At 44.6% G+C, this 27500-nt stretch overlaps 1 protein-coding gene across 5 annotated transcripts in view; it reads left to right on the top strand.

The window, feature by feature from the left end:
- si:dkey-237h12.3 (teneurin-3) overlaps positions 1 to 24353 on the top strand; it is a 224460-nt gene extending 200107 nt beyond the window's left edge. For 3 of the 5 annotated variants that reach the window (XM_061250970.1, XM_061250969.1, XM_061250973.1), the window contains 10 exons: positions 2319 to 2568; positions 6286 to 6518; positions 11285 to 11439; positions 13399 to 14273; positions 16092 to 16267; positions 17229 to 17464; positions 18581 to 18877; positions 21082 to 22693; positions 22907 to 23037; positions 23556 to 24353. In XM_061250970.1, coding sequence (XP_061106954.1) covers positions 2319 to 2568; positions 6286 to 6518; positions 11285 to 11439; positions 13399 to 14273; positions 16092 to 16267; positions 17229 to 17464; positions 18581 to 18877; positions 21082 to 22693; positions 22907 to 23037; positions 23556 to 24311 — 4721 coding nt within the window. In that variant the 3' untranslated portion in view covers positions 24312 to 24353. Of the gene's footprint in view, positions 1 to 2318; positions 2569 to 4681; positions 4703 to 6285; positions 6519 to 11284; positions 11440 to 13398; positions 14274 to 16091; positions 16268 to 17228; positions 17465 to 18580; positions 18878 to 21081; positions 22694 to 22906; positions 23038 to 23555 lie in introns of all 5 variants that reach the window. The other 2 variants (XM_061250968.1, XM_061250971.1) reach the window with 1 other exon arrangement.
- The last annotated feature ends 3147 nt before the right edge of the window (positions 24354 to 27500 follow it).

The raw sequence follows: 27500 nt of genomic DNA, 5'->3' as shown, positions 1-27500 counted from the left end.
GTGTCTCTCGGTGTCATGTTTTCTCCAGTCGGCTAGACCAATTTGTCTTTGTTAACAGAGCATTTGTACAGCTCTGAATTAAAACGGAGCGTTTGTGTGATCCGCCCGGTCGTCTCCCTTGACCATGTCTTCATTCGATTTCTCCTCCCACCAAACCCCCGCCCACCCCCCCACCCCCCACCCCCAACGGATCAATTAATCAATGAAATGAACTAATCAGAGAAGGAGAAACTGCCATGTGGTATGTGTGGCTTTAAGTATATTGAGATTTATTGTGACACACAAACAGAGGAAACCCCGTAGCCTTCTCGCCACTCCACATAGATGTTCTGAGATGGAGTCATTGATCTCGGTAGTAATTAGGACAGAGTGAGTGCTGGAATTCTAACATGTTGCTGAGCTGTGAATAATTTAGCACTCACAGCATGTAATTGCCCTTTGAAGTTGTTCTTTGAAGCACCACCCCCCCACCCCCCTCCGACCCCAAAGCAAGTCATACGGTGTTTGCACAGTACTAAAATATGTAACCAAATTGCTCAAGCTTCATGGAAACTTTAGGTAAAAGATAACTGTACGTTGTAGTTGAGTTGAATGCCATAAACGATTATAGACCAAGTAAAAAGGAAAAAAATACATTGCTGACAAGAGCGGAAGTAAGTGCATGTAATTACTGAACTGCTGACGAAAATGCGTACCTGTCACTTGTATAGGAGCCGGAAGAGTTGACAGTTGTCGTTTGTTATTTCTGAAACAACCTGCGTTGCATAGCTCTACAGCTCTTACATCAAAACACCAGCTGCTTTTTCAACATATAAAGCAGTAATTTATTATTTTTTTGTTTTAAGAAATGCCATCTGTTTAACGCTGTTTAAGTTTCATGCTAGTTTTAAGTCACCATACTAGATTTAGTTTGTCCGTGCTTCATAAGCATAACTTATAACTCACAAATCAAGTCAGGAATTAAATTATGATTAAACGTTATGAGAATTATATAACATGAGAATTCAAAATGACAGTGTCAGTTTGACCTTAATCTGTGTCTCAGATTCTTGATCTGCACATTCATCAGAACCAACAAATCCAAACTCACACCCCGTGCCATTCATCCTCCTTCACTTAATTGCTTTCATCTCCGCAGTCCAGGAAGACCTTGCCCTGAATGAACGGGGGCACAATTTTGCGAGCACAATTTGGTTTACAGGTGCGCCTAAGTTACCTGGAGCAGTTGCGAAGGCTGCTCTCAACAATGGCACCATTCAGCTGTTGAAGATGACTGTTAGCATCCTCCACATCTCCTTATTTCCACCATCTTAAATTCCCGAAGGGCCCATTGACCTTCCCTGAATGGACAGACAGAGGAGAAAGGCTGTCTTTAAGGCATGCAAACCTCATGAGTCATGCAGGCCATAGTGGAATGAAACAAAGTTAAATGAAACAAATTTCTATTTGACGTCAGGCGGACCGCGTGCAGTTTCAGGCTCTCCTCGAGTATTTTTTGTAAACGCGTTTTCACTCTGCTTACCACCTCTCTCGAGAGACTACGCTTAAAGCCATCCTTTTGGGAGTCAATCACTATTTTCAGTCACTGCTGAAAGGGGAGATTTGATTCAGCAAGTACGCTCGCTCACACACTCTGCGGCTTTTGATACAGAACGCTTTCTCGGCCCTTTTCATTCTGTTTTCGAGACACATTACAGCCTCTTTCCAGATAATGCTTCGTAATGTGCTTGTATCACTTTCTTTGGTCAAAGATATCACTCAGTTAAATTATGTTCTGCACTATGACAGCTTAATATGGCCTCGGTGCTGTTTGAGTTGTAAATTTTGATTTGAGCAGGAGCATTATAGCTTTTATTTTTTTCTCACACAAATTTAGTGCCAATTCTGGAGGTGTAATTTAACAAGAAAAATAAAAGAATAGGACTGCTGTTATCTAAGCCATTTCCAGCTGTATAAATATTAAAACAAGCCTTAAACATGACTAACCTGACTGTCAAGATAAACTCTGTGAACTGTGAAATGAATATGCGTAAAACTGTTGTTTATTTTATTAATTCTATACAAAGTTTTCCCGGTCAGATTCAGTTGGAGAAACTGAGCTGTCTTTGATCTCATTTTCAGAAGCAAGAAATGATCTAAGGAAGCAACAGTCAAAGAAAAATATGTTTTTATTTCATGTATTTTTTAATGCTAATGCTTTGCAGGGTTTGTATTGGTCACTGCTGTCAGCTGTTCAACAACTAAGATTAAAAGACATGGCAAAGCCTTCGCTGTGTATCCAGTGCCTTAAACGGCCTGTTTTCCTGTGTGCCCCCCAGGCATCCTGTACAAAGGGAACGGGGAGAACCAGTTCATCTCCCAGCAGCCCCCTGTGGTCAGCACCATCATGGGGAATGGCCGTCGGCGTAGCATCTCCTGCCCCAGCTGCAACGGCCAGGCGGACGGGAACAAGCTCCTGGCGCCGGTGGCTCTGGCCTGTGGCATCGACGGCAGCCTGTTTGTGGGTGACTTCAATTACATCAGGCGGATCTTCCCCTCCGGGAACGTCACCAGCGTCATGGAGCTGAGGTAGGGCTCCTGGCACCATTGATTGATGTCAGAAACGACCTTCAGCACCGAGATTTTACTCTTACTCCTCACCTCCCTTCAACCCCCCGGACCCGTGCGGTTTTGAATCGAGCGCAGCAGATTTCCCTGCCGGGCTGAATGGCCTTCTTCGCTTCTGAGGTTGGGGGAGTCGGGTGGCGTTCGAAAAGACTGCTGCTGTTGGAAGCTGGGGAGAACGTTCCTTTTCTTCACATGGAAGCCATTTCCGGGTTTTAGTCTCAACTGTTCTTCTGGTTATTTGAACAAATCGAAAACAATTAGCTTGGCTCATCAAAAAATATAGTGCGTTGCTGTTATTGCAAGAGCGTTGCCATCAAAAGCTTAGGAAAGTGATGTGGAACTTTAAGCCTTCTCCTAAGCCCATGGTAATATAATTACAGTATGGCTGTCGATTAAACCCAATCTAATATATCCCTGTATTTAACTAGATTGCAATGGTCTTTAAATTGACATTTTAAAAATTTAACAGCCATTCTCATCCAAACTGACTGCAGTTTTTATAGATGGGTTTTAGTGAGGCAGTTCTGTTCATGTAGCTTGTTCCAGAGTACAAGAACAGAGTCTGACCTGGGGCAGTCAAACTGCCAGCTCTGAGGTAGAGGCCCAGTTCTGTGACTAACTCCCTGGACCTGTTCCCTGTGTTCTTCCCACTGAACAGCTGTGTAATTAATGTGATGTTCTGATCACCAATCAGGATCCAAGTGGCCGTGAAGAGCACTGGGTTCGAACTGGAAGCAGCGCTGCAAAAAAATGTCTGTCTTAACAGGTGTTTTAGTCTTGTAATGAGATGGTATAATAGAAAGTAGAAAATATTTGCTTGTTTTAAGTTACTGTTGACACGTGAACACGTAAACACGTGAACTTTCCTTGGCACGTGGCAAATCTTGACTCACCTCATTGGTAGTATTTGTCTTATTTAGTAAAACAAAAAAATAATATTTTAAAGTAAGTATTTACCCCATAATATAATAGTCATAATGTAAGACTAAAATACTTGTTGAGGTTTTTTGCAGTGTCTGTCCAGTGTCTGAAACCTTTCATTCTGACTGACCACATTGAAAAATGGTGATGCGGTTGATCCTTTACAGAACTGTGAAGGAAAAGAAATGAAAGGCTTCGGCCAGTCTTAGGTCTTCTGAATCCAAATAATATAAAACTTTATGTTTCTTGTTCTATCATCCCAAAATAAGTGTGTTTCGTACAGTAAGATATTGTGCTCCCATGAACAGAAATAATAACTTTTCACAGCAGTGACACACAGAAAGTGCATGTAGGGTAGCTGGGCTCCCAACTGAGATGGCATTTAGACTGGACAGACTCTCTGGAACAGCAGATATTTGCTGTACGCTCACCATCATGTATTCTAAGCCCTAGCGTACACTGGCGCATATAAAATCAGATCCAGACCAAAGCCACTATCGACATTTGGTGGAATTATCATAAATTTGCACTTCGAGTTTTGCCACCTAGGGTATTGCGGTGACATAGTGCTCTGAGCTGTAGTAGTTAATTTAGTTCTTGAACAGAAACATGTTCTCCAGCCACCCCCGCACAGACGCACACACATACACACACACCCAGCCTCACCAGCATGCACTAATGCATCTTGGTTCCGCTTGGTTTTATTATTAGTGGTGGGGGGGGGGGGGGCATTTACGTTCTACTAATTAAAATGCTCATTAAGAACGTTATATAAAATTTATGAAACTGCACTCTCAACCTTGCATGGTCACAGTATGCAAAGGCCATGATGCAATCTGTTATGTTAAAGAAACCATTTAAAGGCTTTTTTTATTATCTGTGACACAATCAATATCCCATTATGAGCCTGTTACTCCTAGCATAAGCAGTTATCTAATGTGGCAGCGAACTCCCAGGTGTAAAATTTGTCCCTTCCCTCTTTGAGAATTATTACTGGAATAACTCCTGGCTACTCTACACGTAATCTTCAGTAGTTCTGGTGTTGTTTTCTCTTTTAGCAAACTTGTGATATCTTTCATCATCTTTAATATGTTTCCCCCTAATCTATAATTCATAAACTCCTTCACTGTTTCTCTCTTCCTGCTTCTCGAAGGAATAAGGATTTCAGACATAGGTAAGCCTCAGACCTGCTCTGTGTCTGTGAGACAGTCCTGTGCTGCTTGTATCGTACCTACATCCCTGCATAGTACATGACAGCCATCACGGTCTGTGTACTTTGCAGATGGCTGAAAAGTGCTCTCTCCATGTAGTTTTATTTTTGATGCTGCCGCTGCTAGATCTCGGTTTATTTCAGAGTAGATGGGTGGAAAATGGTCGCCATCCTTGTGTAACAGCTCCATTCTGCAGCTCGTCGCTCCAGCGAATAAGCGATACATCTGGCAGACAGGCTAGCGGGGCGGATTTCTGATAGAGGGCCATTCGACAAATGCTCAGCAGCGCCAGCGTCTGACTGGACGCCTGGGTGTGTGAGTCACTTTGCTGAGAGACAGGGCCGATGTCCGTGGATAGTGTCGCAGGGGGCAGCGTTAATGACTGAGCCGGGGCTGAAAGCTTGTGCCACTTATACCAGCCGGGGTCACGCCCCGCCAGCCTTCACTGCTTTGCCACCTCCTTACTTTTAACAACGCTTCTGTAATGCGGAATCCAAATTGTTTACCTCTCCGGTATTGTGCTGTCATTTTCAAACCACAAGCCATGACGCTGTTCGATAGCCCAACCTCCTGTCCTGCATCAGACCCCATTATACATGGTGCATAGATTACAAAGGCTGTCTATTCCTGCAGTGTAGTTCTGAAGTTCTTATTTCAGCAGGCCTAAAGCTAAGCATGGAGCTGTGTAAGATTTCCAGACTTCTGACCTGCCTCCTCAAACATACTTATTTCTTCACAGTAAAGCTTTGTGTTATCAACATGTCACAGCTGTTCTTTTAGTTGTGTCTTATTCACATCCTGCTTTGTCTTTTTCCCACGTGTCTTTGTCACTCCTCCACCCTGGGCTCAAATATTAGCTTGTGCTGTTTAAAAATTAAACAAAAAAAAAAAACATCCACAGTATTTTTCCCACAATAGTGTTCTGCTGTTTTTTTCACTTCACGGCAAACATATTGAAAAGAAACTGGCACAATTTAATAAAGTGTGGTGCCTCTGTTAGTGGCCATCATCGGCTCATTTAGGAATGGCGTATCTAAAAGCTGATAACTGTCTGTGAAGTGCTCAAGCTGTATTTAAGGCAAATTTAATAGAAATACATAAACATGGCCTAATGAAATCGTCGTTTGTTGCCTTTCACTATAATGCGTGTACTGTCTGTTTTTTCCTGCCGCCACACCGTCAGAAGTGAGATTGATTGAAGTGATCTGACAATTCGGAAGGCATCATTAATGCCATGTCAAATGACAGCGATTGGCAGTCATATCCTATTAAGTTCACTTTGACGGAGGCCCTTTTTCTGGCTGCGGAAGGCCTTTTCTGTATGCAGCGCAGACCGACAAAACAAACCTCCCGCATTCGGAGCGGAATTTCACAGCAATATTGGCATTTTGACTGCCACCATTATCACTGTTACATCCTTTTCATTTTGAGTTCTGCACCTGCTACCGGCAAGACCGTCAAATGCAATTGTTTATTCTTTTATTTTTGCCAATGTGCTCACGTTCCCTCCCTTTCGCTCCCCCCTCTCCCACCCCACCCCCGACAGCAACAATCCCGCTCACAGATACTATCTGGCAACCGACCCGGCCACAGGACAGCTGTACGTCTCGGACACAAACTCCCGCAGGATATACAGGCCCAAGGTCCTGACGGGGACCAAAGACCTGCTCCAGAACGCGGAGGTGGTGGCGGGGACAGGAGAGCACTGCCTGCCCTTCGACGAGGCTCGCTGTGGGGACGGGGGCAAGGCCACCGAGGCCTTACTCATGGGGCCCAAAGGTGCGTCACAGTCTCTTTCCTCCCCAAACACACAGACCCTGCGGTTCCGTGGTTCCTGTGTATTATTATTCTGCTCTTCATCAGAAACTTCCAGGGCCATTGTGGTGACACACGTTAGATACATATCGCTGGAGCAATAACACAGCCAGTACAGAACATCCACAACAACAGGAAATTAATCAAACTATGTACTTGACAGCACTAAAATCTAACCATGTAACAGTACTTGTTTTAAAGTACAAAAAGTGGATACCACTTGTTCTTAAAAGCGACACACATGTACGATACAGTACTATACAAAAATGAATGCATAAGTTATCCTTAATAGCAGCAGGTTGCATCATGCTTCATTAACACTGATACATATGTATAAAATATGTACAAAACTATGTATACCGCATAAATATGTATACTGTAAAAATATAATAGTATCCATATGGTGCCAAACAATGATAACGCTTAATTAGCGTCTTTCATGCTTGCTGTACAGTCATTTGCATTAGCTACATGACAGTATTGCAACTGTCACGGTGTGCTTGGGCTCCCGGTGTTATTTGCTGGACACCAGTTCTTGGCATCTGCTTTTAATCTGTGTATTCATCATACCGTTGGATTTTACAAACTGTTTACCGTGCACCTCATACATATTCCTCATTTTATTCTGTTTCTGAATAGCCATCAGTGGATGACAGTATGACTGGGCAGGGAGCATGAATTCCCACAGGAAAAAGCATCAACATATTTCGCCTGTTTGCCTTATTTTAAGTCTGCTGAAGCAAAGCCATTTTTGTCTGCCCAGGATAACTGTATTTCTACAGCACTCATGTGATCTACTCCATTATCCTTTCTCAATTTTAAAACAATCCCAGATTGATAGCTCACTGCTGGATGGACAATGTTTTTTGTTTTTCTTTTGAGACCCTGTTTCAAATTCAGTGTTTACATTTTTTATGTGCTGTATAGATTATATATTTATATACATTGTATTCGTGGGCAAATGGGGCTAAAGCCATTTCCAGAACAGGGTAAATGCTGTCATTGGTCATATTTTATGAAAACATTAACTGAGCACTATACAATTCAAGTGTAGGCTTTTGTAAAATCATTCAGTTCTTTGGAGAAACTTTGTGTGGAACCTGTTGTAATGAAGTGCAAGAGAGTAGCAGCATTACTCCTAGCTGAGGTCTATTTGAAAGATCGGTCTCACATCTCTTTTTAAGGGCAGTTAGAGAAAGTTGGAGTGTCCTTATGAGACTAAAGAAGAAGTCAGCCCCAGATGGCTGTACCGTAGGGCTTTTTTATTTATTTTCCTCCAGATGGTTTGTGGACTTTGTACAAGAATGACACCTTTCATCTATCTGTTGTTTCCAGAGACTCCGCTCTGAGCACTGCACATGTTTATTACCCTCTTTCCTCTACACACACACATACCCATATGTACACACACACATCCACACACACATACCCATATGTACACACACACATCCACACACACACACACACATACCCATATGTACACACACACATCCACACACACACACACATCCACACACACACACACACATCCACACACACATACACACATACCCATATGTACACACACACACATCCACACACACACACACACATACCCATATGTACACACACACATCCACACACACACACACATCCACACACACACACACACATCCACACACACATACACACATACCCATATGTACACACACACACATCCACACACACACACACACATACCCATATGTACACACACACATCCACACACACACACACACATACCCATATGTACACACACACATCCACGCACACACACACACATACCCATATGTACACACACACATCCACACACACATACCCATATGTACACACACACATCCACACACACACACACACATACCCATATGTACACACACACACATCCACACACACATACACACATACCCATATGTACACACACACATCCACGCACACATACACACATACCCATATGTACACACACACATCCACGCACACACACACACATACCCATATGTACACACACACATCCACACACACACACACATACCCATATGTACACACACACATCCACGCACACACACACACATACCCATATGTACACACACACATCCACGCACACATACACACATACCATATGTACACACACCCATCCACACACACATACACACATACCCATATGTACACACACACACATCCACGCACACACACACACATACCCATATGTACACACACACATCCACACACACACACACATACCCATATGTACACACACACATCCACGCACACACACACACACACACACATACCCATATGTACACACACACATCCACGCACACACACACACATACCCATATGTACACACACACATCCACACACACACACACACACATACCCATATGTACACACACACATCCACACACACACACACACACACACATACCCATATGTACACACACACATCCACACACACACACACACATACCCATATGTACACACACACATCCACACACACATACCCATATGTACACACACACATCCACGCACACATACACACATACCCATATGTACACACACACATCCACACACACATACCCATATGTACACACACACATCCACGCACACATACACACATACCCATATGTACACACACACATCCACACACACACACACACATACCCATATGTACACACACACATCCACGCACACATACACACATACCCATATGTACACACACACATCCACGCACACACACACACATACCCATATGTACACACACACACATCCACGCACACACACACACACACACATCCACACACACACACACATCCACGCACACATACACACATACCCATATGTACACACACACATCCACGCACACATACACACGTACCCATATGTACACACACCCATCCACGCACACATACACACGTACCCATATGTACATACACACATCCACGCACACATACACACGTACACATATGTACACACACACATCCACGCACACATACACACATACCCATATGTACACACACACATCCACACACACACACACACATACCCATATGTACACACACACATCCACACACACACACACACACACACACACACATACCCATATGTACACACACACATCCACACACACACACACACACACTTACCCATATGTACACACACACATCCACACACACACACACACATACCCATATGTACACACACACATCCACGCACACACACACACATACCCATATGTACACACACACATCCACGCACACATACACACATACCCATATGTACACACACACATCCACGCACACACACACATACCCATATGTACACACACACATCCACACACACATACACACATACCCATATGTACACACACACATCCACACACACATACACACATACCCATATGTACACACACACATCCACACACACATACACACATACCCATATGTACACACACACATCCACACACACATACACACATACCCATATGTACACACACACATCCACGCACACATACACACATACCAATATGTACACACACACATCCACACACACATACACACGTACCCATGTGTACACACACACATCCACGCACACATACACACGTACCCATATGTACACACACACATCCGCGCACACATACACACGTACCCATATGTACATACACACATCCACGCACACATACACACGTACCCATATGTACACACACACATCCACGCACACATACACACGTACCCATATGTACATACACACATGCACACACACACATACCCATATGTACACACACACATCCACACACACACACTCACGTACCCATATGTACACACTCACATGCACACGCACACACACACACGTACCCATATGTACACACACACATCCACGCACACACACTCACGTACCCATATGTACACACACACATACACACATACATGTACCCATATGTACACACACACATACACTACCACTAACACAGCCGCTGCAGTGCTTCAGCAGAACACATTTGTCATCGTCTCTGTCCACTGGCAGCTGCTCTAAAGAAATGCCTTGTACTTCATAACAGGTTTTAAGTTTTAATTTAATTGCAGAAGGAGCTGGTTCTTTCAGGAATGTATTGTGAAATATATAGTCTTGCAATGATTAGCTAGTGGGAAAGAAGAATATGAATGAGCATTAATGTGTATGTATTGGAACAAAGGGAATTTCTTCAGGTAGTCTAGTTCCAGGCCATTTAGCCCCACTCTATCAGGTTGACATTTTAGCTGGCTGCTGTAACCATGGAAACTCTGTCTTTCATCCGTCTCATTTAGAAATGGTCAAAGCTATAATTCCCCTCTTTCCACAGGTAAAGAGCAGTTCTTTGTTTTTCTTTTGTTTTTTTTCCCCCCTCTGCCTCTCTCTGTTTTAAATTCCTTTTTAATGGACTGTTCAATACCATGGTTCCTCCGACGTCTGTTTTTAGACCTGGTTTTGAAAAGGAGACGCAAACAAGGCTACATCTTTTCCCACTCTCCCTGAGAAATTATTTAATGCTCGAAAGCAGAATTTGAATTATTAACGGTGCACTTTCGCAGTGACCTGAATAATGTGAAGCCAAACTTGACACATGTACCCATCTTGTTCTGCCTAGTGAGTCATGCAACCAGAGAGTATGTGCCTAACGCATCTGTTGTTTGTTTGTGTGTTTGTTTTTTTGTTTTTTTTGCATTTTTTCTTACCTCCAGGTATTGCAGTTGATAAGAATGGATTTATATACTTCGTTGACGGAACCATGATCCGGAAAGTGGATCAAAACGGAATCATCTCCACCCTCTTGGGATCGAATGACCTCACCTCGGCCCGACCTCTGACCTGTGACACGAGCATGCACATCCGTCAGGTGATTGTTTAACTTTACGCCCGCCCATATCAGGTGGGTGGCCCAGAGGGCCAGACAGAGCAGTAGTACCTGAAAGACTGCAGCACCACCTTGTGGCCCCTCCTCCATGGCCGTGCTTAATGGTTAAGCTCTAAAGACATCAACAGTACATTTTCACCTAGACACACACCGTACATTGTCCATGTTGAGCTATAACATGCGTTTGCCACTGTGTACCGTACCTCTCTGAGGAAACTTCCAGTGGAAAGAGACTTTTTGACACATTACTGATGAGAAGACAAAGCACTTAATGTTCACAGTGGCAGGTAGAGCTGTAGGCAGTTCTCTTGTGCCTTCAGTAAAAATGCTTGTTCAGTTGGATTCTGCCTTAACCCATTTTTATGATCAACATTTTATGATCGACATTTTTATGACCCTTTCCCTGGGAATCTGGGAATGACATTTACTTAGGAGTGCCATTTACTTAGGAGTGCAGCAGGAGACACACTTAGGGAACGTAGAATAAACACATCTAGTCACGACCTAGCAGAGCGTACTGAGAGAGCGCAGATTTTGCATCTTGGTTCTGCTGCCACTTTTTGTTAGTGAACCACAACGTGATCTTCGCTCGCGTGATCTGACTTTCCTCGCAACATATCGGACCCAGACCCAAAATCTCCGCCCGGATCCAACTGCCGATTTCTCAAGGCCTGCGCCCCTCCGTTAGTTGCCCATAAGGCGTTTCTCCTGGGAGTAGGGACTCGGGGCGTAGTGGCAGGCCATACCGTGATCCAGTGGAGCAAGAACAAACAAAGACAGCTCTTGTCACCAATTTAATTACAGCCAAGTGTGAGGGCCCTTACTGTAGAGCCCCTGGGACCTCCAGCTGAAAGCTCGCTAGCTGCTGTCAACAGCATTAATGTGAAAAAACACAGGAAGGAGATGCACGCGTGTTATTGTGTACCTGGGGGATTAGCGTTGCAGTCTCCAGCCTGCCGAATTCAACGCTGCAGTGCCACAACCTGCTGTATTGACTCGATGCTTTGAAGGGATGCAGAGTGCCTAATGAGTATCCTCAACTTTTAAACAATGCGTAACCTGAAGGGAAGTCAAATGGCTGCACCGTCTACAACCCCGGGGCTGTGACCCGCAGACAGGGATGAGGGACCGTGGGGAAATGGGAACGTCTTGAGTCCTCATGTTACAAGTGCTTTCGGTTTAACTGTTTGTTATTTAATGGCTGAAATTACAGCCTGGCTACTTAACCAGGAGAGGCTTTTGTCCTGCTGGAAAGGGAAGTCGAGCCGGTGTTGCATATTCATTTGTAGTCCTTGACGACGCTTGACCGTCGAGGTGACTGGAGGCTGATGGGGGCTGGAGTTTTAATCTGGGTTGGACCCGAGCCACTACAACTCCATAGCATTGTCCCTGCTTGCAATGAGAAAATGGACTGGAGGGACGTCTCAGCATTATCAGTATGGCTGCACAGCTGCTGAATTAGGAGACAGACATCAGGGGCTCAGATTAAGAAACCAGGTTTTCTTAATTAAAAATAATTGAATCCTATAACCTGGTACATTTTTTTGGCTAGAGTCCTCTATCCTCAGGCAAAACAAGTGGTTTACGGAAACATCAAGCAAAAATACCCAGGCAGTCAAATCGAATCATAGGGAACCAAAAAAATGTCTCAGACCCCGTAAAGCAGGCATTGTCAAATCTGGCCTTTGAATCGAAATCCAGCCCTTGTTTTCTCTTCTCCCGGGTAATTAACTGAACAATTAGTGCTACTGATTGGCAGGCTGGCTTCACACCTGACTCCCACGTAAAGGGAGGGTGGAAAACCAGCTGTTCTTGGCCCTCAAGGACCATGATTTGATGATCCCTGCTGTAAAGTATCTTTCTTCATCACCGTTGGGTAAAAACAGTTGAGATGTTGGTCAGAGAAAGAGATGACGCTAACATTTTGGGTTGTGTCGTCAGGTTCGCCTCGAGTGGCCCACGGATCTGGCCATTAACCCCATGGACAACTCCATGTATGTGCTGGACAACAACGTGGTGCTGCAGATCTCTGAGAGCCGGCAGGTGCGCATCGTGGCCGGGCGGCCCATGCACTGCCAGGTGCCGGGCATGGAGTACGGCACGGGCAAGCTGGCGGTGCAGACCACGTTGGAGTCGGCCAGTGCCATCGCCGTGTCCTACAGCGGCGTGCTCTACATCGCCGAGACGGACGAGAAGAAGATCAACCGCGTCCGGCAGGTGTCCACGGACGGCGAGATCACCCACCTGGCGGGGGTCCTCTCCGAGTGCGACTGCAAGAACGACGTCAACTGCGACTGCTACCAGACCGGCGACGGCTACGCCAAAGACGCCAAGCTCAACTCGCCGTCCTCGCTGGTGGTGGCACCTGACGGCACCCTGTATTTCGCCGACCTGGGCAACATCAGGATCCGGGCAGTCTTCAGGAACGGACCACCTCTGAACTCCATGGGCTTCTATGAGGTGGCCTCGGCCACAGACCAGGAGCTGTATGTCTTCGACACCAACGGCACGCACCAGTACACCATGAGCCTGGTCACCGGCGACTACAAGTACAACTTCAGCTACAGCAACGAGAACGACATCACCGCGGTTACGGACAGCAGCGGAAACACGCTGCGCATACGTAGGGACCCCAACCGCATGCCCGTCCGCATCGTCTCCCCCGACAACCAGGTCATCTGGCTGACCATCGGGACCAATGGCGGGCTGAAGAGTCTCACCGCCCAGGGTCTAGAGCTGGTCCTCTTCACTTACCATGGCAACAGTGGCCTCCTGGCAACCAAGAGCACGGAGATTGGCTGGACAACTTTCTTTGAGTGAGTATTAGTCACACACCATTCTCTTTCAGAGAAAATATGATGGTGGATACTGCAAAGTGCCAACTATGCTATATTTCTCTTACCATAAATACTAACTCTGTGGTTCACATAATGACATGCAAAAAATATATAAATTATACGTATCCTCATATGCTCCGGTTGCAGGCTGACATTAAAAACCCACCGAATGTCTCGTAGCCTTTAATTGAAATAGTTTTGGCTTCATGGAGAATTAATGGGGGTGAGTGGTAAGCGCAGGCTTTGCGGAAGTCTAACTGGGTGCATTAGGGGTGTGATTTATGCGCGTCTCTCCTCCGAGGCGGTGGTTTGGCCACGGCGCGCTCACGGGGCTTTGATGTGCGCTGTCTCCGGCCCCGCGCGCTGTCACGGCGGTCGCTGAAAGGAAATTGCGGAGAGGACAGATAGAGTCGGGGTGTGAATCACACTGGCACCCCTCCAGAAGGAGCAGACAGCGCTATCACCCATCACTCAAAGCAGAGACGGGCCAGAGTGGGGCCGGGGGGCCGGGGGGGTGGGCCAGATCAGCGTGCCAGGGCCCAGGGCTGCTCAGCCACATGGCTGACACCAAATATTGTCATCATTAAAGAACTCAAAGTGGGCAGTGACACTCAGCGGTCCTCCATTGTCACGCTCCCCCACACACACACACACAAACATTCTCACACGAACACACCCACACATGCACGTACTCCCATGCGCACACGCATGCAAACGCAGACACACACGATTGCCCACACACACACGACCAGTCACACACACTGTAGAATGGCCCCGTCTGACTTTCCATGCTCTGAAAATGTGGTTCCAATTAGCAAGCTGTTTATTAGTGAATTTCCAGCTTGAAGCAATTCACTAACCCCCACACCACCCTCTGATTAATGTCTGAACTTAATTCTGTTCAGGAGACCAAGAAATACTTTTTCCAGGTTGAGTTGTAACAAAATCAGTTTGTTATTGATATAATCAGTTTGTTTGAGTTATCAAATAAATACTGCTAAATAATTTGAATAGCAATACTAAGTACAACACACCCGTCCAACTTACCATGGTTACTCTGCTGGCACTGTGGTCTTCCTAAAACGAAAATATTATGAAAACGAAATAGCTAATGAGTGTTTTTTAAACAACTCAACCCTGCCATTCAGAAGGGGTTTTATGAAGTGCCAAGCCTAATACACAATACAGTCCATAAGTATTTGGCCAGTGACATGATTTATGTTGTGTTGGCCCTGGACCCAAGCACACTGGATTTTAAATGATATCAAGTTAAACTGCAGGCAGCTTTAATTTGAATGTATTAAAATCCGTATCAGGCTTTTCTTTTCTTTATTTCGTCCAGGTAATTGAATATGTCCGTCTTTATAGAAGGAGCAGCCCCAGGAGTGTGGTTATAACCAAAGACAAACTGGAAAGCACTTATACCTTAATCTTCCGGAAAGCTCTTGTAACATGCCATTTCCAAAAACTTGCAGAAAGGCCACAATTCACCTAAAGAGAATCTACCAAAAGTTCTATCATCAGCAAAACCGGTGATGTGACAAATATGCCCTTTTTTAAAAAAGTGCTGAGAATACAAGTATATCCACATGTTACCGGAACACATGTGTAATCGCTCTATATTTAGGACGGTAGCAGCAGTTCAAGCAGATGCTTACAACAGCATGTGTACAAAAACACTCGGCATCCTTCCTCCGATAGCAGCGCTCTGGTGCGACCCAGCTTACCGTGATTTACCAGGTCTCTTGCCGCCCTGACCTAGTGCCGTTTCTTTTTTCTTCTTCTTTTTCCTTGCAGCTATGACAGCGAGGGCCGGCTGACAAATGTTACCTTCCCGACCGGAGTGGTGACCAATCTGCATGGAGAGATGGAAGGGGCCATTACAGTGGACATCGAGACCTCTGGGAGAGAGGAAGATGTCAGCATCACCACTAACCTCTCATCCATTGATTCCTTCTACACTCTGGTTCAAGGTAGGCCATCGGCTCACCGCGACAGGAGCTAAGAAAAGAGGCGGCCATTTTACTGTTCTATTTTTTTGTATCAGACCTCTAGGGCAATATAGACTAACCTCCAGCCATTTGTCATGCTGAGAACAAACCATTTTGGCAGTGCAGCACTATTGAAAACTGCCCAGTATGGTTTTCCATGAAATTCAGTAGCAAGTAGCTCTCCTGTGACATTCATCTCAGAGCATGTGAATTACAAGTCATACCTAGAACAAGCCGCTTTATAGTTATGGCCTTTTTTTAATCAAACATAAAATGGTAGGTAATGCACAAAGCTAATTGCCATTTTTATTCATTAGAGTACATTAGCAGATTTTCACATGCACTCACCTTGGTAAATTGTGAAATTAGGAAAGACATTCTGGTTAGCAATATACGGTTGTAATACCATTCAGTTTCAGTTTAATTGTTATTTTGGTTTTGTGGAACAAACCAGACACTCTGGGGCAAGTTCTGGTAATTACAAGGGAACATTGTATAGTTACCCCATTTTAACATGTCAATAATACCCCATACCCCTGAATTGAATGGGAATTAGTCAAATAGGATGGAGTATCGAAAGTACTCCAATCAATTAAAAATAATAAAAACAAGCACAGTTGTTGCACTGAGGGAAGTTAACAGTCTTTAGTGTGGAGACACTGAGGACACTAGCTTCATGCAAAATATCAGCTTCTATACAGACTGGCTGATGCCAATTGAGGATTTGTTGCTCTAAGCTTTGGCCTGAGTTGTGTGGATGTAGTTCAGCCGCATGAGTCATCCATCAAAGCAAATGAAATGAAAATATGTGGCTTTCACACCTTTATTCCACCTGTCATTGAACAGAGCAGATTCAACCTTGCCGCATTGTCGCTCGCAAAATGTCCGCCTTGTCCTCCTCGGCGTCCTCGATTAACCTGTGGAATTTCTATCCTAACTCCAGACCAACTGAGAAACAGCTACCAGGTGGGCTACGATAACTCCCTGCGGATCATCTACGCCAACGGAATGGACACGCACTACCAGACGGAGCCCCACATCCTGGCAGGGGCCGCCAACCCCATCGTGGCCCGCCGCAACATGACCCTGCCGGGGGAGAACGGGCTGAACCTGGTGGAGTGGCGCTACCGGAAGGAGCAGACCAGGGGCAAGGTCATTGTGTTTGGGAGAAAGCTGCGGGTGAGGACAGGTCCTATTCACTTCCTCACAGAACCCGGTTATTATCAGCACACGCAATTAGCGGGGTTACAGGGGTGTTATTTAACCAAACTTAGTTCTATCGAGAGAAAGCAATAGAAACCCATTTCTGGCTCATGGGAACACGTTGGCCGGGGTTTAACCAATATTTGTCCTCATCTTTGACTTCCAAATAGATTACGTGACTTTTCCTTCACAAACACAATTTTGAAATTTAATTTAGGGATTACTGAACTCACTCCCCAACTGTACATAAAACTTACATTTAAATTAAAGACAAATATTTATGAAATCCAGGCCACTGACTATAATTAGATTTATGATTTGGGAGAGAAAGTGCCAATTACTCTCTTTTCTATATTCTTGTAATTTATTAATGCGGTAAACATTTAATGAAACAATATATTGGCATTTCTAATGATAAGCTCTGCAAATGCAAGGTCAAAAATGAACCAGCTTACACATTTAGACACATTCTGAGAGAAATACAGATATTTCTGAATACCATCTGACTCAGTTTATTGATATTTCTGCAAGGCTGTAACTACTTGGAAAGATGTGACCCTGATATGTATAAAATGTGTTTTTGTCCATAGATATACAAAGCTTATGAGAATCAGGCAATTAAAAGCCAATGATGAAGTGACATTGTTTCTTGTTTACAGGACATAAACTGGGCATAAAAAGGGTCAGGATATGATGTGCCATTGCTTCCATTATCAAAGCTTGTCATCTTTAAATGAATGGCTCTCACTTAGGGGAAACTGCATGGATACACCCTAATATATCTTTCTACCGGTTCGCTGAATTCTGAGGGGCTTCATTAAAAAGAGTTTGAACGGATGCCAGAGTTTCTCTCAGTGTAATGAAACCCTTTAAAACGGCAACTAATCTAATGCGTAGTCCACTTACATCAAGAACTCTGGAAATTAATTTACTGTCAAAGGGAATCAATCACAGCTAATGGCGTTTAAACAACAGCGGGTCATCGGGTAAATGCGTGCAGGTGTTTGAGGGCCTCCATCATTGACTGTGACCATGACTTTGTCCGTGTGTTTTTTTCTCCCCCTTCGGCACGTTCGGTGCCGAAAATAAAAGGTAAACGGAAGGAACCTTCTGTCCGTGGACTACGACCGAACGCTACGGACGGAAAAGATATACGACGACCACCGCAAGTTCCTGCTGAAGATCATTTACGACGCCTCGGGGCACCCCACCCTGTGGGTGCCCAGCAGCAAGTTGATGTCGGTGAACCTGACGTACTCCAGCACCGGTCAGATCACCAGCATCCAGAGGGGACCCACCACAGAGAAGGTGGAGTACGACAGCCAAGGCCGACTCATCTCCCGAGTCTTCGCCGATGGAAAGACCTGGAGCTACACCTACTTGGAGAAGGTGAGTACCTTGTCCACTCCAGACCTGGGTTCGAATAGTATTTGTTTTGGATTCAAATGCTTTTCTGCATTTGACTAAGCTAGCCGGATGTATTGGAACAAATCAAATGAGTAAGTCCCGTGCATCGGGGTCCTCCTTGCAGGCTCAAATGCAGCAGACAATATCATAATATCATAATATAATGCTTCCACATTATGTACCAGGTATCATAGGTATGCTAGCTGTTCCAAGTGACTTCCATTACCGGAACCATACCGTTCTACCTCTAAGACCTCAACTTGAAGTATTTTTATCTCATTTTGTTGAGAAGACATTTGTAAACATCAAGATAATACATGACCTAATGTCATTTCTTAAGTGAAATAAGAAAATTGTGTTTTTGCATTTGACAGCTAGCTTCTGTTTAGGCACCACTTATTGTAGTGGAGGTTAATGAGTTGTCATCTTTCAGCAACATAACCTGGTCTGCAAAACACTGGTCTGTTTGAAGCCTTCAATAAAGCCCTTGCCTGCTGTTTGTTGCATCCACCTCCTTGGGAAATAAATTGTGTTTAAAAAGACGAAAAGACTAGCAGCACCTTCACAAGAGAAAAGAAAAGGCTTGTTTTGAAAAGTAACCAGGTAGAGGCCTTGAGAAAGCCGTTTCTGTTTGGAAATGAATGCAGTGAATGCAAAGTCTCCCACGGTAAATGACTAAAGTTCACTTTATGTAGGAAGTAGATCATCTTATTCCTGCCTCTCAGTTGGAATGACTGAGAAAGGGAAGAAAAAGAGGTGCATGTTAATTTGTGTTTACATGGCAAGAAATGGAGAGGGAGTGTTGAGATTCCGGATGGTGTCTGTGCACAGAGAGGGGGTGAGGAAGCAGAAATTCAGACATAATCCTGGCGAGCAACAGGGGTCGAGTCTGCAGCTGATTTATCAACTGTGTTGTTATCGTCCCAAAAAGAGGAATCGATTCCTCATTCCTGGCTCACGGAATATCAACACCCAGGGATGCTGCGTCAAGCATTTCTGACATCCCCATGAGGTCCAAAAGATCAAATCGTTGGCTGTTTCTTTTGTTGTTGTTGTTGTTGTTGTTGTTGTTATTGTTGTTGGCTGTTTTCAATACCAGCCAAACTTTTTATTTATTTTTATTTTTGTCATTAAATTGGACTTATTTCATGCAGGCAACTTTTCTGAGTGTGCGAGGGAAACTTCCTCATGGAGCCTGGAGGAATTTGCCAAACGTAACATAAACTATGTAGAGGCGGCGCATATTATATATGCATGAATTTCCCTTTTTTTCCATGGCACCTGCCACAAGTGCAGGTAGTGTGACCAGAAAGAAGGATATCACTGCGGAAACATATGCCACATGGAGAGCCCTGGGAGCTGGAGTAATGTCCCTCCCAATCCGCCTGACAAGATGAGCGATTCTCCCAGGGACGCCGCACCACCACTGGAGGCACCCTCACAATCAGGGGCGCATACCAAGTGGCCCCGGTGCTCCGCTTCCTGGAGGGTTGTTAGAATTTGTATTTTTAACAAACTCCAAAAGACGCCGGCCCTGCTGCTGGTGAAGGAGAGAACGCGAGTCCCGCGTACGTTCCGCTTGCTTATGCAGCGATGAATCCGGTGTCACTCTGTAGTCCGTAGTTTCGGTGCACTGTTATTTGCAGCCTGTTTGGCAAGCCACAAGCTTTTACACTCCGAAAAAAACACCCTGCATATAAACATGAGACATTCTAGCGAGAATTATGAAAATATAAAATCTGACAGACCTGGGATATTGTCATCTGAAACTTTATACAGTTTTGAGTAGAATTAAGCCTGTTTTTTTTTCCCATTTTTTTGCATTAAATCACCAACCTCTTGCCAGAGTGAAAATCACTTAATTATCTGATGTTGTCTTAAGTGATTGCGACTTGTAAATGAAGCACGCCTTATGACATAAGTACCGGTGCATTATGAGGCCACGGCTAATAATTGCAAAAGCATTTCTAATTATTCATTCAAATGCATTTAACAGGAGCGGCATTAGAGACTCTTGGGTCAAGGATATCTCAATTAAAAATGAGTCATATCTCAAATGGAATGTTAATACCTGTTATTGTGCCATTTGCATTTTAAAAGTAATGAGTGCAATTAGTCTGCTCTATTTTCTGTTTTTCAATTATTCTGTTCTTTTTTCCATTTTGTCTTTATCTTTTTTCCCCTAGTCCATGGTGCTGCTGTTGCACAGCCAACGGCAGTACATCTTCGATTATGATTTATTGGATCACCTGTCGGCCGTCACGATGCCAAGCGTGGCCCGCCACACCATGCAGACGATCCGCTCCATCGGCTACTACCGCAACATCTACACCCCCCCGGAAAGCAACGCATCCGTCATCGTGGACTACAGCGAGGATGGGCAGCTGTTGAGGGTCGCACACCTCGGGACGGGCAGACGGGTCCTGTACAAGTACCGGCGGCAGACCAAGCTGTCGGAGATCCTGTACGACAGCACCCGGGTGAGCTTCACCCACGACGAGACGGCGGGGGTCCTGAAAACCGTCAACCTGCAGAGCGAGGGCTTCATCTGCACCATTAGGTACCGGCAGATCGGACCCCTGGTGGACCGCCAGATCTTCCGCTTCAGCGAGGACGGGATGGTGAACGCTCGCTTTGACTACACCTACGACAACAGCTTCCGCGTGACCAGCATGCAGGGCGTCATCAACGAAACCCCGCTGCCCATCGACCTCTACCAGTTCGACGACATCTCGGGGAAGGTCGAGCAGTTCGGCAAGTTCGGCGTCATCTACTACGACATCAACCAGATCATCTCCACCGCCGTCATGACCTACACCAAGCACTTTGATGCGCACGGCAGAATCAAAGAGATCCAGTACGAGATATTCCGCTCACTGATGTACTGGATAACCATACAGTACGACAACATGGGTCGCGTCACCAAGAGGGAGATCAAGATTGGCCCCTTCGCCAACACCACCAAGTACGGCTACGAGTATGACGTGGATGGCCAGCTGCTCTCTGTCTACCTGAACGAGAAGAACATGTGGCGCTTCAATTACGACCTGAACGGGAACGTCCACCTCCTGAACCCCGGGACCGCCGCACGCCTCACCCCACTCCGCTACGACCTGAGGGACCGGATCACCCGCCTGGGGGACATCCAGTACAAGCTGGACGAGGACGGCTTCCTACGCCAAAGAGGTTCCGAGATATTCGAGTACAACTCCAAGGGCCTCCTGGTGCGGGTCTACAGCAAGGGCAACGGCTGGACCATCCAGTACCGCTACGACGGGCTGGGGAGGAGGGTCTCGAGCAGAACCAGCCTGGGGCAGCACCTGCAGTACTTCTACGCAGACCTGAATTACCCCACCCGGATCACCCACGTGTACAACCACTCCAGCTCCGAGATCACTTCCCTCTACTATGACCTCCAGGGCCACCTCTTCGCCATGGAGATCAGCAGCGGGGAGGAGTTCTACATCGCCTGCGACAACACGGGCACACCGCTCGCCGTCTTCAGCAGCAATGGCCTCATGATCAAGCAGGTCCAGTACACGGCCTATGGGGAGATCTACTTCGACTCCAACCCGGACTTCCAGCTGGTCATCGGCTTCCAGGGAGGCCTGTACGAGCCTCTGACCAAGCTGCTGCACTTCGGAGAACGGGACTACGACATCATGTCCGCCCGGTGGACCATTCCCGACATCGCCGCCTGGAAAAGAGTGGGCAAGGACCCCGCCCCGTTTAATTTGTACATTTTCAGGAACAACAACCCTGTCAGCAAAATACACCAAGTTAAAGAATATGTCACAGGTAAGACCTGAAGGGTCTGGTATCATTTGAGTGTTTATATGTCATCCACTATGTTCACAGCTGGAGGAAGTGTGCTTTTTCCAGTTCTGCATTTTTAGCTTGTGTATCTTGTAGAGTAACTCCAGTAGAAATGTGTGAATATGAGAGTTTGTCAGTTGTTGTCATCTTTAGAGGAGTAAAAATGTTCTCCTCTCTCTTTTCTCTCTGTGGCAGATGTCAACAGCTGGCTAGTGACATTTGGTTTCCATCTTCACAATGCTATTCCTGGCTTTCCAATCCCCAAATTCGATCTGACAGAACCGTCTTTTGAACTGAAGAAGAGCCAGCTTTGGGATGATCTGCCGGTAATGTCTTATTTTGCACTGTTTTTATTTCCTCTCACCTCTCTTTGAAGTGTAGTTGGATGTTAGAAGAGAAAAAATGTGGGAAAATAACAATCTTTTAGGATCTACCTCGAAAAGATCCCTAAAATGATCATGCTTGCTGTGTACTTCTGCATGCATGGTCTTTGCTATACAAGTACTGTGGAACCTCTTTAAAATAAAAAAGCTGTGGTGTCAATCAGAAAGCTGAGTATTGTCACATTTTAAAATGGAATTCTCAGAACTGTGCTCCTGATAAAAGTACTACTTTTCTTTTTTTAATCTTCTATTATTTGCGTTTGCTCCCACACATGATGACAAGAAAAAATGAAATATTATGGTATTTTTTTGTCCAACCACAGAACCTCTTTGCAAAGCAAAGCTTCTGCCAATAGAGAGGAGAAAAGCATTGAAACAGTCCAGCCAGTTGTCAGAAAGTCTGGCGTGTCAGGCTCTGCAGTGTTTAGACATTAATAATGCATTTTTCTCTCCCTTTGCAGTCCATCTCTGGGGTCCAGCAGGAAGTAATAAGACAAGCAAAGGCCTTCCTGTCCTTTGAGAGACTGCCAGAGATCCAGCTGAACAGACGACGAGCCAGCAGGGAGAAGTCGTGGCTCTGGTTCGCCACAGTCAAGTCCCTCATCGGGAAGGGAGTCATGCTAGCCGTCAGTCAGGGCCGGGTGGTCACCAACGCCCTCAACATCGCCAACGAGGACTGCATCAAGGTGGCGGCCGTCCTCAACAACGCCTTCTACCTGGAGAACCTGCACTTCACCATCGAGGGCCGCGACACGCACTACTTCATCAAGACCAGCCTGCCCGAGAGCGACCTGAGCGCGCTCAGACTGACCAGCGGGCGCAAGTCGCTGGAGAACGGCGTGAACGTGACCGTCTCGCAGTCCACCACGGTGGTGAACGGCAGGACTCGCAGGTTCGCCGACGTGGAGCTGCAGCACGGCGCGCTGGTGCTGCACGTGCGCTACGGGACCACCCTGGACGAGGAGAAGGCCCGGATCCTGGAGCAGGCCCGGCTGAGGGCCCTGTCCCACGCCTGGGCGCGGGAGCAGCAGCGCGTGCGCGACGGAGAGGAGGGGGCCCGGCTGTGGACAGAGGGGGAGAAGAGGCAGCTACTGAGTAGTGGGAAAGTGCTAGGATATGATGGGTACTATGTACTCTCCATAGAGCAATACCCAGAGTTAGCCGACAGCGCTAACAGCATACAGTTCTTACGGCAAAGCGAAATAGGGAAGAGGTAACAGACTGTTCTCTACCGGCTGCCAAAGAGACTGCCCTTGACCGTTCCCTTTGAAGGGGTGGGGGGGGTGGGGGGGGTCGAGGAGGGAGGGGGGGGCATTTGAAAAGCAACGCTGTGTGTTGTGGTACATAGCTTCTACAGAATAATTGTAGAAAGAAAAGAACTTCTTCGGGCCTTAACAAGGCCGTGACACAGATGTTTGTCTGTAGCACAACCTTGATTGGACTGTGGACCCTTCTTCAGAGAAAGGAACTAAGGGAAAAATTGTTGTTTCTAAAGGTGAAATGTTTTTACAATTGACCTTAAAAGGGTATCTGCTTAAAAAAAAAAAAAAGAAAGAAAGAAGAAAAAAAGAAATGTGTTTACATATGCATATCACTGCACTCAGCTGGACTAATCTGTATAAAGCCAATCAGTTTTCTTACTAGGCGATGTCGATTATCATGTTTGTTTTCCTTATGACTGGTTGACCTTTGCTTATAAAAAGTAGTTTTGCTCTTAATGATTAAAAAAATACATGTCTCAGTAACCAGACAAAACTGGTAAATACTGCTGTTAATAAATTCAACTGCTTCTCCCGTGCTGCTTTCTAAAAGGACATTGCCACCAGTGAATATCCAATGTATTGTTCATTTTTCAAACTTATCTTGGTTTTCCTTGGGTTGGAGAGATTGAATACGGTACATAAAGTTAAAAAAAATAAAAAATAAATAACAACATTAAAAAAATTCCACCAAGCAAAGGAAAAATCAATTTTTTGTAAATTATGTGAGACTGGTTCTTTATGGATTTTTTCTATGAATTCCAATTAACTGTTCATCAAATATTAGTCTCAGAGGAAGTAATTTATGTAAAGTGTTTATACATTACGAATAAAATCTTAAGAATACTGATGTTTTTTTCTTTTTCTGGTCATGTCTTGTTTATACTCTTCATACATTTTAAATATCGTATTCTATATATTAGATTTTACAGTGACGCTAATTCAAATTAAAAGTAATACATGTACTGTATAATTGATTTGTAAAGATGTATTGCTGCATAAATCTTAAAGTAGCTTTTGTAAGATGAAATCTAGAATCTCTCAGACACCATTTGTTTTTATTACAAATAAATCATTTAAAAGTGGAATTACACATTTCTTCAGTCACGTTTCCCTGGTTATATCTGCTTTCATTATTTCATCTGAAAACGCACATCTTGGAGCAGTTCTGGGGCCTGTTCCACAAAGCAGGATTACTGAGCTAGTTGGAATACTGGCCAGAGTAGAACCTGGAACTGCTGTTTTTACTCCAGTCCATGTTCTAGATTTGGGGACGTTCTTGGTTTTACTCGATACAGCTATCCATCTAACTCAGTAATCCTGCTTTGTGGAACAGGCCCCTGATCTGTGACTTGGCTCAGCCATTTATATACATGCGGAGGGGTTGCCCCCACCCCCCAAAATAAGGTCTCGGAGGAACAGGACAATTGTACAGAATGTAATTTTTTTCTGCAAAGTTCACCATTTCTGCCCAAGCCCTTTTCCTAATCTAAATGTAAATGATCCTGCTCTTCGCAAAAACAGCCCCTTCCCCGTAGTTAGGAGCATTATAGTTAATCTACTTAGCACAAGCCAAGGATGGAAGTGCCATGGGCTGGAGTGGGATCTGTAAAACAGTCAAAAAACAGCTTCTGCAATTTACCATAATGTTACATTTACAATGTGCTTTGAAATCTAGTTATTTAAAGTAATGCATGTATATTTAATTTAGCAATGCAAGAACAAGCTTGTAAGCACTGTCTGAAATGTCCTTGTACAAAAACTTAAAGCCCTCTGGTTGACACATAATTTGTTAGATCTAACCTATATAACTAGTCAGTGTAGCAGTTGCCTGGCAGTAAAAGATGACATCAGCATGCAGAAGCCAGCTTTTATTCACTTTCCAGAAGCATCGCTGTTTTTTAGCTGAGGACAGCAACTGAAAACTGCAACTGAAAGGAAAAAGATTTTGCTCAAACCTTTAACCTTTCCAAGAGTAGGTTTTCTGAAATGTTGAAAAGTCAATGTTCTAAAACTTCCATTACTTTCAACTACCAGAATAGAATGTTCAATTAAGTTCTAATTAAATATGTGTGATCTTACACCTAAAGGGTTAAAGAAATATTTTGCAATTACTATTCTCACTTATAACCTCCATCGATGCCAAGTGCTCTACCAAATGTTAATAGCCATTTCAATTGTCCTTGTCTTGAATGCCACACGCCATGGTGCCTCTGACTTGAAGTACAGTCTAATCTATATGGTTCTGGTAAATATATGGTCTTGTCCTTTGGATTTCAGGATGTGCCTGGAAATTGGGAAGTGCATAGCTTATTAAATGCAAAAAGACACCTTGGTCTTCTGCTCACAGTACTTAAAGGTAAAGAGACGCTGTCATCTATATAGCCAAGCGGCATTGTGCATCCATCTTCCTCCAGATTTGTCCAGCTGACCATTCTTTGACATTCTATGAGCTTTGAGAACTTTCGCCTGCCTGTGTGCCTCCTATCTCCATTACTAAGGGGTCACCGATCGAGGTTCTCTGCAAAACATCAACCTAGGGAGCTTGTTTTTTTGGTTCAACCTTCTAAAGTGCACCATTGCTGTATGCATCTGTGTACCAAGGCACCTTCAAATGCTGCTTTTTTCAAGGGTCTAAAATAATGCCAAACCACAAGGAGATATATATGCAAGTGTGCTCTAATTATGGTAGTTTTCATTTCAATGTTCATTCTATAAGTACTATGTTTATGTTTCTTGTGCTTATTTTATGAGAATATCTGGTTAGAGTTCTCCAGAACATTAATCGTTTAGTTTGTTATCCTTGTTGAAACACAAGCTTGCTGCTCCCTATACATAAATTAACATAAATGTAAAATTAGAGGCTTCTCTCTTTTTTTATCCAATGGTGTGAAACTATTTAGATAATTCTATTATCTGCATTTTAATTAAGAAGAAATCACTCCTCTGAGTGAATATTTTATTATTAACAATCAAAATATTATTATTATTCACTATGCTTATACATAAGGATCCAGCCAGCTTTTGAATAATCAATGGTATGTGGAATTGTTGGATGTTGACAGGGGTTTGACAAAAACTTCAATCAATGGACCTCAAACTATATATCAGTGTGCTAGATGGTATTGTAATTATTGAAGTCAAAAA

The sequence above is a fragment of the Conger conger genome, chromosome 8, assembly GCF_963514075.1.
Source record: "Conger conger chromosome 8, fConCon1.1, whole genome shotgun sequence".
Lineage (NCBI taxonomy): Eukaryota > Metazoa > Chordata > Actinopteri > Anguilliformes > Congridae > Conger > Conger conger.
The sequence above is the reverse complement of the archived record's forward strand: the minus strand, read 5'-3'. Positions and strand labels throughout refer to the sequence as shown.